Here is a 12,691-nt window from a genome sequence, read left to right as displayed (position 1 = left end):
AGACGGTTGAGTTAATGTCCAAAATGTTTGAAGAATTTTTTAATAATGGAGATATGACAAAATACTATTATTTCAGCAGTTTCGAATTATAATACATATATTTAAATTCCACACTTGTTCACTGAAAAAGTTATTCATTTTGTATTAATTTCAAATTAAATTTTTTTAGTGTGTTTTATTTATTCTAGTATGCCACAACTCAATACAGTTTTGTGCTACACTTTACGAGAAACGAATCACAGCTCTCGATTTGAAATTAAACATAATAATTTAAAGTCATGTCTAAATTTTTTATTTTTTAACATTATTTAATTAAAATATTTTCATAAATTATAATAAAACACGATTCAAGTCCTTCTTTTAGCTGGTTTGATATATTCGTTATAAGAAAGAAGTGGACGAAAATGATAATTTGTTTGGAGATGAAAATTCGGATATTGATAAAATCTATGAGCCTCTAAGTGGTGAAAGCTCAGAATCGGACGACAATGATATGAGACGTATAAGTAAACCAGCGAAAACAAAGGTAAAAGAGCTATTATTACTCCTACGATTAGTGGGAAAATAAAATCTTCTTTAGGACGATTTATCCCTAAGCAGTGATGCAGGCAATTTCAATGAACATAATGAAGTTATTTTAGAAGAGCAAAGTGTTAAAAGAAAGGTACAAAATATAACTAAGTGCAAACAAAAAGGTAAAAAACGTGTAGTAAATGAACAAAATTGGGCCTGTAATGTTCGCAAACGAAAAATAGCTGGTGGGAAAGAGTATCTCAGTAAAAGAGGCAAAGACATGCCTGCAAAAATGTAAAAGCCTCCTTGCATGTGTCGCATGAAATGCTCTGAAAGATTGCCAGAATACGAATGACAAAAAATTTTCAACTCATACTGGACTGAGACAAACGTTTCAGATCTTAAAAAGCAATTTATCTTCTCATGTATCGACATCCAACCTACTCTTCGATCAAGAAAAAAAGATCTAAATTCTACCAAATCTAAAAATAATACACTACACTACCATTTTACAGTGAACAATCAGCTATTGAAGGTAGGCAAGGTTATGTTTTTAAACACACTTTGTATATCTAATTTAGTAGTAGTAAATATGTTGAAAAAAATTAAAGCCAGGAGGTTTAATAAAAGCTGATCAAAGAGGGTAGACACACGCTAACCAATAAAACTCCTACCGAAACCATAAATAGTATACATCAACATATTAAATAATTCCCAAAATACGAGAGTCATTATTCCAGAGAAAGGAGTAAGAGAGATTATCTGGGCACAGAACTTACAATAGAAAAGATGTATCAACTGTACATTGATGAATGCAATGAAAGACATGTAGATCCAAAGCTCAGAGCAAAAACGTGGTTGTACGCAAATATTTTTAATAAAGACTTCAAGTTGTCGTTTAAACCGCCCGAAAGAGACATTTGCGATACATGCAGTACATTCACCGCTCAATTAATAAATAATCTTACTGCAGATGAACTAATCAGTGTACAGGCTAGGCTGATCACGATGCTCACCTAATTGAATCTAAAACTCGGTATAACTTAAAACAATTGGACTTTATAATAGCTAAAGAGTCACCAAAATACAAAGTACTATCTGGTGATTTGCAAAAATGTTTGCCTTTACCACTAACAAACAATTGTATTAGTTTCTACAAAAGGAAGCTTTGGACATTAAATTTTACATTACATGATGCCAGTGATTCTTCTGTACAATGTATAATGTGGGACGAATCGAAAGGGGCCCGAGGTGCAAATGAAATTGCCTCGTCAATTTTAAAATGGGCTGACAATACAATTCCAGGTAGTTAAGTAGAGGACATCACTCTTTGGACCGATAACTGCTATGGACAAAATCAAATAATAAGTGCTATTATATAATAAATATTATAATGTGCTATTTTTGGATACTGCAAATAAAGACGATCACTCAAAAGTGTTTACTGAAAGGGCACACACATATGGAAGCAGACACTGTTCATGCTTTAATCGAAAGAAAAAGAAAGAAACTCTCCAATTTGGCCATTTTAACACCATGGGACTGGCAATAACTAGTTAGGCAAACATCAGGTAAATACACAGTGCACAATATGGAACTTGCAGATTTCAAAAACTTCAAAACGCTGTTCGATAAGAAATTGTCATCTAATCCTCCTTTTGTAAGTAGAAAAAAATGTTAATAAAGACCCTGTTCTACTGTCAACATGTGTTTTCCTACAAGTCCAACAAGAACACATTGGAAAGTTCTTTTATAAGACCGATTTCAATAATCAAAATATGTATGTAGTGGACTTCATGAGGTATCGAAGACAGCAAGTAACGTTTCCAGCCCTATTAAATCAAGTCTCAGTAATCCCATTACCAATCACAAAACAAAAGTACAATGACTTAATTGCACTACTGCCTTTTGTTCCGTCAGTTTGTCATGCGTTTTATCAAAATTTAACACATAGCGATGTAGCCACAAACGATTACCCACAAGAAGATGAAGATGATATGGAGCATCTTTAACAATTTTGAAACTTGTCGTCTATAATTTTACTTAATTATTTATAACATTATAATATTTACCTTTAATAAAATAATAGTATAGGCTGTTTAATGTGTTTGTATTGTTTATTTCGTAAAAACCTTAACATGCAATGCCACATTATTTAAAACAGTTGTTAGAGGTAAACAACACTATGTCCAACTACACATTTAAAAAAAAATTTTAAATAATGAACGGTAAACCTCAGGTATATAACACTTCATGGAATGAAAGACGATTATACACTCCACAATAATAATATAATAATCTTGGTTAAATATAAGAAACATTTGAGTATTTACTGATTACAAATTTAAAAAATTTTAAAACTGCTCTCCTGAAAATGTAAGAAAATGGACATAGTGTCCTTTACCTCCGAGGTACCGATGTATGTTGCTAATTATTTCTCAGAAAAAATCTACAGAATCATTTACATATATTCCTATATTCAGAATTTATATACAACCCTCTAGAAAAGGTAAATATTGCCGTTTCAATAATTTTAAACAGTAAGAGTGATAAAGTGGCACATTTTTTTAAGTGAAGACTTCTTTTCGCTCAGCATGATGTTTTTGCACGGGATCGAAATTTCGAGACGCGTGCACATGCAGTAACCTTGCGGCATAGTGATATCCTTAATATACATACATTATACAGTTATTGAAAAAATAAAAGTGATGTTTAACAAACGTTTATTTTATTTTTTTATAATTTTTTTATAACAACTCGAGAACGACTGGATCGATTGGGCTATTTTTGATTTTGAAATATTTGTAGAAGCTTAAAAAAGTTTAAAAGGTGAGAAAATATGATGAAATTGTAAGGATAATAGTAAAAACAATTTTATTTTAACATAATAGTAGTTATATATACTCCTTTAGATTGAAGTCACTAAAACCGTGGCCGCGAATGACTTGGGTCGATTACCCGCCAACGAGAAATTTTTAGTTTTTTTTTAATGCACTATAATGAAACAATGATAATCAAAATAAAGTAATTACATATAAATACAAAATAATAATGAAAATGTAAATGATGGACAAATTCTATATTAAATTTAACAAATTTTGGAAATTACTTAAATCATTAAACACAATTTTTAAAGAAAAAAATTAAGATTTTTTATATTTTAAAGAACTTTAAAAATAAAAAAAATATGGTGTTATTATAAAAAATATTAACAATTCAGTAATAAGCAAACATAAAATTTCATTAATCCACATATAATATTAATGCGCTAGAAGAAGTATTCACTTTTGTCGGCACTTTCCGAGGCCTACGCCGTTTTTTTAAAGGCATTTAAGGCATTTTGCTAGATTTGATTCCAGAGTTATCTCTTTGCGTCAGTATCCAGATTTTACATCCCATTAACAGAGTACTCGTGCCGATGGACTCATAAAGTTTGATCATTTTATCGTTTATTGTCTCCTTGCTGAATGTTTTGCGAATTTCTTCGCATAATACTCAAATCTGTCAATTTTAAGGTTCTTCTTCTTCTTCTTCCTACTTTATAAATAGGCAAAATGCCTATTTTACTTCTGTTTTTAGCCTCAATTGACGTTGTCTGACCATCTTTTCCTCGGTCGTCCCAATGATCTTCTTCCATTTGGCGATTTGTCTCTTGCTATTGTATGCCACCTCGCTCGTATTTCCTCACTTCTTACTCTGTCTCTTTGAGTTTGATTTGTTATTTTTCGTAAGACTTTCATTTCTGTTGTTTCCAGTAGTCTTTGTGTTTTCGCCGTATCTGCTCTTGTTTCCGCTGTGTACGTCATTATCGGTCTTATTGCTGATTTATATATCCTGGTTTTCGTTTCCGTTGTGAGGTATTTGTTTCTCCAGATTGTATTGCTGAGACATCCTGCTGTTCTGTTTGCCATGTTCACTTGTTTTTGTACTTCTTCTTCTACTTTTCCGTAGCTTGACAGTTTTATTCCCAAGTATTCAGTTTCCATCACTTGTTCTATTATTTTGTTATTTACGACTAGTTTACATCTTCTCGGTTCCGCTAATATCACTATCGCTTTAGTTTTCTCTGTTGAGATCTCCATGTTGTATATGAGCGCCGTATCTTCGAATTCTTTAATTAATCTTTGTAGGTCATCTTCATTTTCGGCTGTTATTATGGCGTCGTCGTAGCATATTATTCTTATTTCCTTTTCTCTCCCATTCTATATCCTCTTCTTTTTTAACTTTCTTTATGATTTCATCCATTATCAGATTAAATATTAATGGGCTCAGCGAATCTCCTTGTCTAATGCCAGTTTCATATTTGATAGGTTGCGATAGTTTTCCTTTACATCTTACCATAGCTATGTTATCTTTATATATATATATATATATATATATATATATATATATATATATATATATATATTCTCAATGGTTTTTACTAAATCCAGTGGTATTCCCTTTTCATATAATAAATGTATCGCGTCCCGAATTCTCACTCTATCAAACGCTTTCTTCAAATCTATCAGACACATATATGCTGGTTTGTTGTATTCCAGCGACTTTTCTTTTATTTGTCTTATTACAAAAACTGCATCCGTGCATGATCTTCCTGTCCGAAATCCTTGCTGTTCCTCTTGCAGAGATATTCGTTCGTTTATTTTTATCGCTATTATTCTTGTTATCAATTTGAGTGTTGTATTTAATAGATTTATTGCTCGATAGTTATTGGGGTCTTTCCTATCTCCTTTTTTGAAGAACATCACCATGATCGCTCTCCTCCATTCATCTGGTATTCTATTCGTGGTGATTATTTTGAGGTTAATCTTTCTATATTTCTTGAAATCTGTGTCATACCTTAGGTAATTGAAATGACTCACATGTTATATTGGATAATTATCCATTACTATTTTTGTTTTTATGGGGTATTTACCTTCATATGTCATAAAGATTATAACCATTTTGCTTTTCTTTATTGCTTAAACAGTTTTTCTGTCATTTTAAATCGCAATATAACCAATAGATGGTGTCATACTATGATTAACAAAGGAAGCAAGGATTCACAAAATAAATGTCAGTTAATATTGATAGATTGGGCAACAGCCATACCAGGTTCTCGTTCGATCACCGAAGTCAAGCAGTGTCGGTCGTTGTTCAACAGGAATGGGTGACCCCTTGGGAGCATCGCATGTTGTTACTATGTAAAACCTTCCTTCTCCGAAACGGATAGACCGATTTTTATGAAATTTTACATGTGTATTCTGTAGGTCTGAGAATAGGTTGTTATCTACTTTTTATACCCCTAAATGGTAACGGTGGTTCACCCCAGACATATTTTTTTATTTTTTAAACAAATTTTTTTATTTTTATGTGTTTATGATGTGGCATGAAAAATACATACATCTTTTAATTTTTATTTTTTTTTAATAGCCATATTAGTGTCACAGAGAGATGTTAGGTTAGAGAATAAGTCATAATATATTTTTCATACCCCTAAGGGGTAACGGTGGTTCACCCGAAACAATTTTTTACACCTTAATTTTCACCCTTTTATCACCAACCTCTATTATTTAATAGCCATATTAGTATCACAGAGTTCGTTGTCATACTCCTCCGAAACAGCGTGACTGATTTTGAAATGAAATTTTTTCATGAGTTTTCATGAGTTTCCATGTTTCGCACATGGGCAATTATTTGCATGTCAGAAAACTGTCATCGTTGCATATTTATTTTTACGCAAAAAAAATAAAATTATTTTTATCAAAAAGCATTAAATTGATTCAACTGTTGTTATGCATAATATGTTTGAGTGTTTTTTTTTTTGTTTTATTTTCTCTTAATCTTTTAAACATATTTAATTCTAATGCAGTATAAATTTCGCCGGGTCGGCTAGTTTACAATATTTAGTAAAAATGCCAATTTTAAAAATGTTCTAACTTATTTTATTAAACAAGTTAAAATCCTTTTCGGTTGAAATACAATCTCAGTCGTTAAGGGGTCATAATCGCTGCTTTTCAGTTGTTGATTTCATTGTTTCCATGAAATCTTGTTTCACATTTAAAAATAAACAAACATATGAAAATAAGCGACCTTTTTTTAACATAGGGTAGGCCAGGGCCTTGTCTAACCGAGAAGACGAATCTCTAAACTCGGAACTTAGCCACAATAGATCGCAGCAGAAATCTGCTCTACCTAGTACAATACTCTGTAAGATACGTTAGTAGTCTATAGACAATTTCTAGTTCCAATATCGAAAAGATTATAATACCCAGCGGCAAGGATCGATCCCAGCGTAAACAGATAATCTCAACGGAAATTAGAGCTCATACGACAACCGCCGACATTGAAAAAACAAAAAGCATCACAATCCAATTATTTCAATACTACCTTTTCTGATAACTCTTGCTGAAAACTAATCAAGCCAAAAGGATCGATAGGCCGTGCTTTCGCAGTCTCTATGCATATTGAACATCATCAAGACAACTTTAAGCCTTTTGCTCTACGCGAGATTACTGTTCTCACTGAGCTGGCCTTAGGATATCTGCTTTATTCTTTGATAGATGTACCGCCCCAGTAAAACTTCACGCCCTGCAGTATCGTCGAATCGAATCAGGCTGGAGGTAAGTGGACGCTCGAAATGAAGCACAAGGACCCTAGTTAGGTATCCGAAAAGCAAACCTTATCGGAACTCCGAATTACGTTACCAAGGAACGCTCAATGCAACGAAACGTCCCTCCGCGACCTTGACTCGAGAATACCCTCGCAGTCGCCGCCTCTTGAGCGAATATACGCGTTTCGCCTTACCGAGTAAATAAAGAAACGATGATTTAAGCGTCTTAGATAAAGATCTTTTCTACTTGTAGCAAATACATTTTAAACACTTTAAATAAGTAAAAAAATTTCATAAACAAAGAACTGCATATGGCGTCAGCTTAAATGTTTTTACTAAACGTAGTTCAATAAAGTGTTTTCTGCATGAACTTAAAAAAATGTTATCCGTTCTTGCACTAATTGAAAAATTTATTCTTTCAGGTCAACAGTACAACATAAATCATACGCCGAGAATCAAACAACAAGACGATAAAGGTAAATATCAACCCAATTAGCTAAGATTATTTCACACTAATGATTATACACGTCCACTTTACTTTAATAACTATATTTCACTAACAGTTTAACAATTTTACACGCTCGAGGTGCGTAGGCAAATTTATATACTTTTAAATAGCTTCTTCACTAATAAATGCCGAGTTGAGAAGATTTGAAGGCTGCGGTGTTTTTGGGCTTTAATAAAATAATTTTTGTGTAATGGTGATAGGAAAACAGTGCTAAATCTGGGTAATGGAGCTAAAAATGTAGTTTAATATGGCTTTTAAATAGATTTTCTTTTTATGAGTAATATTTCTATAAAGGAAAATATATAAATTATAAATATCTTCAATCTTCTTAAAGTTTGCGTTTGTTTTAGAATCCATTCTTCCGAGATTATTTTCGTTTTTAGTTGACGATTCGAATTCCAGCTCCAAAATCGCTTTCAAAATTCAAATTCATGAAAAAATATTCAAATTATTTTACGAAATCCGTCCATTGACGGCTTGTTGGTCACGATAACTCAAGTACACTATTTATCAGAGACGAGAACTAACAGTTGTGGGAGGCGTTCTCGTTTATTAACTCAAATACTCAAATGGTGTATCTGATGAGTTACAATAATGACGAAATATGTCGCAGTGTGGATGACTAGCAGATCTTTAGATAGAAAAGACAGGAATTTAAGTTCTTCTAAACGAACTACAGTCAAGATTGATATTACAGGTTTTAGATTAAAAAAAAATATTTGCATCTTAAATCCGGTCTTGAGAGGCATGCATGCCTATTAAGAAACGTGTGGATATCCACGATTTTTGGTGAGAAGTTTTGGTACCTGTGCTAATCACAGACGAACCCGTAACCACAGTTACTTACCAGATACCCCATCACCTTCCTCACGTACCGTTTTACCGTGATGAACTACTAAAATACTTATATGAATGTTCTGATTAATGGAATACTTACCGGTTGCCTTCTTCTTCTTTTGCGAGGAAACATGAAGCAAAATACTCCCGTTGGCTTCTTCTGAACTGTCTTCTGTCTGTTTTGAGATGTGTGTGTTCGATCGCCGACTTTTTGTTTTGCGTAAGAGGCCATCTTCGAAGGTATTGTTCAACCAAACACACTTTAGAGTTGTTGGTTGTTTTTTTAAGGTTTTTTGTGGATTTTGCCGTTTTTTTGTTTATGTTTATATTTTTTTCTTTCAGTACCCTGTCCGATTATCGAACGTTGGCGATCATATTGGCAATAACAACTTTGTTTACGGCGGCTCTAAATAAATTAGCGGTGGTCTCTTGATACCATTCTCGGAGATTTCGGAGCCAGGATGTTCTTCGCCGGCCTGGGACTCTCCTTCCGGCGATCTTACCCTGTATTATGAGGGGTAGAAGGTTATACCTCTCTGGATGTCTCATTACATGACCGAAATATTGTAGCTGTCGAATTTTTATTGTTTTTGTTATTTCTTATGTTTATATACCTCTTGTAATAGTATGTAACGTAACTTGTCTGGATGCGAAGTAGGAATTAAAAGAGAAAATAAGAATTCCAGGAACAAGTATGTTCACCTTGCAAACCAGCGCTCAATTATTTTGAAGGACGCTACGGCGAGCTTTGGGACCTGGGTCTATTGATCTAGTTTGGGGTATATTTGGATAAAGATAAATTTATTGAAACATACCAATGGAAATAGGCAAAATTTGCTATAAAAAAAAGAGAAAAAATAAAGAGCACCACCTTGTCCTTTTTCGAGATACAAGAAAAACTCGACAGTTGAATTATGAAAAGATTGGTTTAAGAAAATTTTTAAAAAATTACTAATATATATATATATATATATATATATATATATATATATATATATATATATGACTGGGTCTTCCTTATTAATTTGGCATTTAATTTTTTATGTTCTTTTCCGTGACCAGGGATTGGCTTCAGCCGAGCCAAGCAGAGTTTTTGACAAAATTTTTGACGAAATTTCCTGCCGAGCTTGAGATAGAGGGCTTGAACTTTGAGCTGCAGGTTGAGCTCTTGGCTCGTATCGGCTCGGCACGAACAGTTCGAGCGAAGCCGAGCCTAGCTCAAAAACATAATAATGAATGTAAAATGTAACATTCATAGTATTTTTTTTTTACTTCGTTTATCAAGCAAGAGAATAGTAAAATAAAAAAAATAATATGAAATAAACTTAATTTTTTTCTCATATAGCTACTTTGTCATAGTAGCGTTAGGAGACAAGACAAGTGAGCCTTTTTATGGTTTCGGGAGAAATATTGTTTATTTCTGCTCGAATTCTTTTTTTTTATTTATTTTTCAAAATTTGTTGGTTTCGTTTTATAAACCACATTCTTCAAATGGCCCTACATAGAATATTCCAAAGGGTTGAAGTCTGGCAACGTCGCTGACCATTCAATATATACACGTCTTCGTCTAGGTGCCTTCGAATATCTACAGCATAATGCAGAGGCACACCGTCCTGTTGAAACCATAAATTTTATCAAAACCTCTAGAATTAATTCTACTGGGAAATAAATTTATTAGAGTAGGTACGAGATACCCCTTAAAAACTGAAGTTATATGGCTTGTGTTAATTACCTTCGAAAAAGTAGGGTCCAGTGATTATATTTCTTACAATGTCAGCCTGTACATTTACCTTTTGGGGATATTTTGTATGATGCTGACGCATCCAGTTGGATTTTTCTTTTACCTAGTATCTAGAATTTTGACAGTTGACGTTGACATTTAAAGTGAAAGTAGCCTTATCAGAAAAAAAAGTGTTTTGCTTCGCAAAATTGTATTCTTTTATCTGGATCATCTTCCTTTAATTCCAATAAAATTATACACGTAAATTAATCGCATTTTTTAAGTTTTATTAATTTGTGTACCGTTGTTTTGCTACCAATGAGATCACGACTAACCTTACGAACAGAAGTGTGCGCATCTTCTTTAAAAATAAGTAGAACATCTAATGCTGTATCATAATTTACAGAGGGATGACCTGATTTGCGCGCATTTTCAACCGAACCAGTTTCTCGAATTTTTTTTCAATTTTACTTACTGTTAACTACGTTATGGGTCTTTCTGGATATTTATTATTAAATAAATTACACACCACCATCTATTATCATCAGATCAGATCTTCTTGATCTGTTTCCATACCCAATCATCACGAGTATTTCAATTCTTTGTTTTACGTTTAAATAAAATTCATTTCTACTTACAAATTAATTGTAAGCAATAATACAGAACATTAACGAATTACTACAACAATTATTATATTACTTAACTATTATTGAACGTTCAATAAAACTAGTGGGCTACTTTATTGCAATTAATAAGAAATAATTTATATTCTAAGAGCATATATTTCAAATTCTGTCCGCTAGACCTAAACTATTATAAAAATCCACGTGTTTTAGATTGTTTTCAAAATACTTTTAGTTTAGGAAATATCCAATTTATTACATACTTTACGGACACACTGTATATTGAAAATATATATTTGTAGTCTGAATTACTTATTCTCGAACATCCTTCGTAACGGAAATAAATGAATTAGAAAAAGTATTAGAGTATTAGCTAAAATATTGACAAGCCCGTCAAACGGGATACTTGTAGTATCCTCTCTACTTTAGTTTTAGCCACAAGCTTTTTTAGATTAATTCTAAACCTTCCTACTACTGGGTTGTGAGATCTAATCTCACATCAGCTCCGGGGTATGATTTTACTGATTTTATGGAATTTCGTTATCGTTTGCAGATGAGAAGGTAGTCAATTTGGTTTCTGATGACGTTATGTTGGTTGTCTGCTGGAGATTTCCATGTATAGAGTCTCCTGGGCGGCAGATTGTAATAAGTATTCGCGACAATAAAATCGGTCTTTTGGCAGAATTAGCCAATCTGTCTCCTCTTTCGTTACGGGTGCCCAGTCCAAAGTTTCCAATAAAATCACCTTGACTTCCTCTACCATTTTTGCATTTGGATCTACAAAGACTATTGTAACGTCTCTAGACTTGGTTATTTCTAAAGCTTGATGTAATTCATTATAAAACTTTTGAGCTCTTCATCCGACTTTTCTGCTGCGGGAGCATATACTTGAATTATATTGACTCTAGATTGAGCTGTCCTTAGTGTTACCATCATAACTCTATCTGAGATGGGTAAGAAGTTGCGTCATTGTCGTTACCAGAGTAGTATATCTTTGTTTGTCCTACTGTTATGTTACCTGAATTAGGCCATCTGGTCTCACTTAATCCTAATATTTTTATGTCAAGTCTTTCCATTTCCTGAATGACAATATAGACTTTACCTGCTTGGTATATTGACTTAACATTCCACGTGCCTATCTTCATATACTTTCTGTCGATTTTAGTCTTCTTTTTGGACGATGTGTTACTAATGGGTATTTCACAGGGATTTCATTTGATATCAAACTAAGAGGCCCTGTGGTCTATGTGTGAATTGCCTCCCCTGCTGGACCTTGGCCTCCGATATCCATGATCAGTAACAGAGTTACTTTTTTGTACAGCCATGACAATTGTACTACGGATATCTGTGTAAAATATTTAATGTAGTGGTTTCCCCTTGCCTTCTACATTCTTATGCCGTTAACAGTTTTTTTTGTTCATTCGCCTTCGAGGCCGATTTCTCAACCCCAAGACAAAAGAGTGCCCTACCACTTACTAACCCATACGTTCGAAGCCGTTGGTCGGTAAGTGGGAGATTGCTTTTACCGACAATCACTAGGTGAAATTCTCACCATATCTGGCTACCCTCACTTAGTTTAGCCTGCAGACCAGTGCAGTTGCTCGGGGTGTGGCACGTGGAGCCATAAGTGAGAATTAGTTGTCTTATGATGTTCCGATAAAAGGTGCTACCTCTATAACACAACTCTACACCCCATAACTCCATTCTCCTAATTTTCATATAGCATAAATAATTCATTTTTAATCTTTTCTATTTGCTTTCTTAGTTTACCTCTTAGAAAATCTACTATCCGTTCTGGTCTTATTAAAGTGATACCAGCTGCTTTTTTAATTCTTTTATCTGCTAGAACTCAAAGTTTCGCCAGTTGCTTAAGTGTCTGTTTGCAGTTCCAGATTACT

General features: G+C 33.3%; 1 protein-coding gene across 1 annotated transcript in view; it reads left to right on the top strand.

Moving 5' to 3' along the window:
* The window catches only part of LOC140445966 (uncharacterized), a 270,222-nt gene that overhangs the window by 196,656 nt on the left and 60,875 nt on the right, over window positions 1–12,691 (top strand). Inside the window, exon 2 of the mRNA XM_072538434.1 lies at window positions 7,528–7,581. Coding sequence (XP_072394535.1) covers window positions 7,528–7,581 — 54 coding nt within the window. The remainder of the gene's footprint in view (window positions 1–7,527; window positions 7,582–12,691) is intronic.

The sequence above is a fragment of the Diabrotica undecimpunctata genome, chromosome 7, assembly GCF_040954645.1.
Source record: "Diabrotica undecimpunctata isolate CICGRU chromosome 7, icDiaUnde3, whole genome shotgun sequence".
Taxonomy (NCBI): Eukaryota; Metazoa; Arthropoda; class Insecta; order Coleoptera; family Chrysomelidae; genus Diabrotica; species Diabrotica undecimpunctata.
This window is presented reverse-complemented; position numbering and strand designations above follow the sequence as displayed.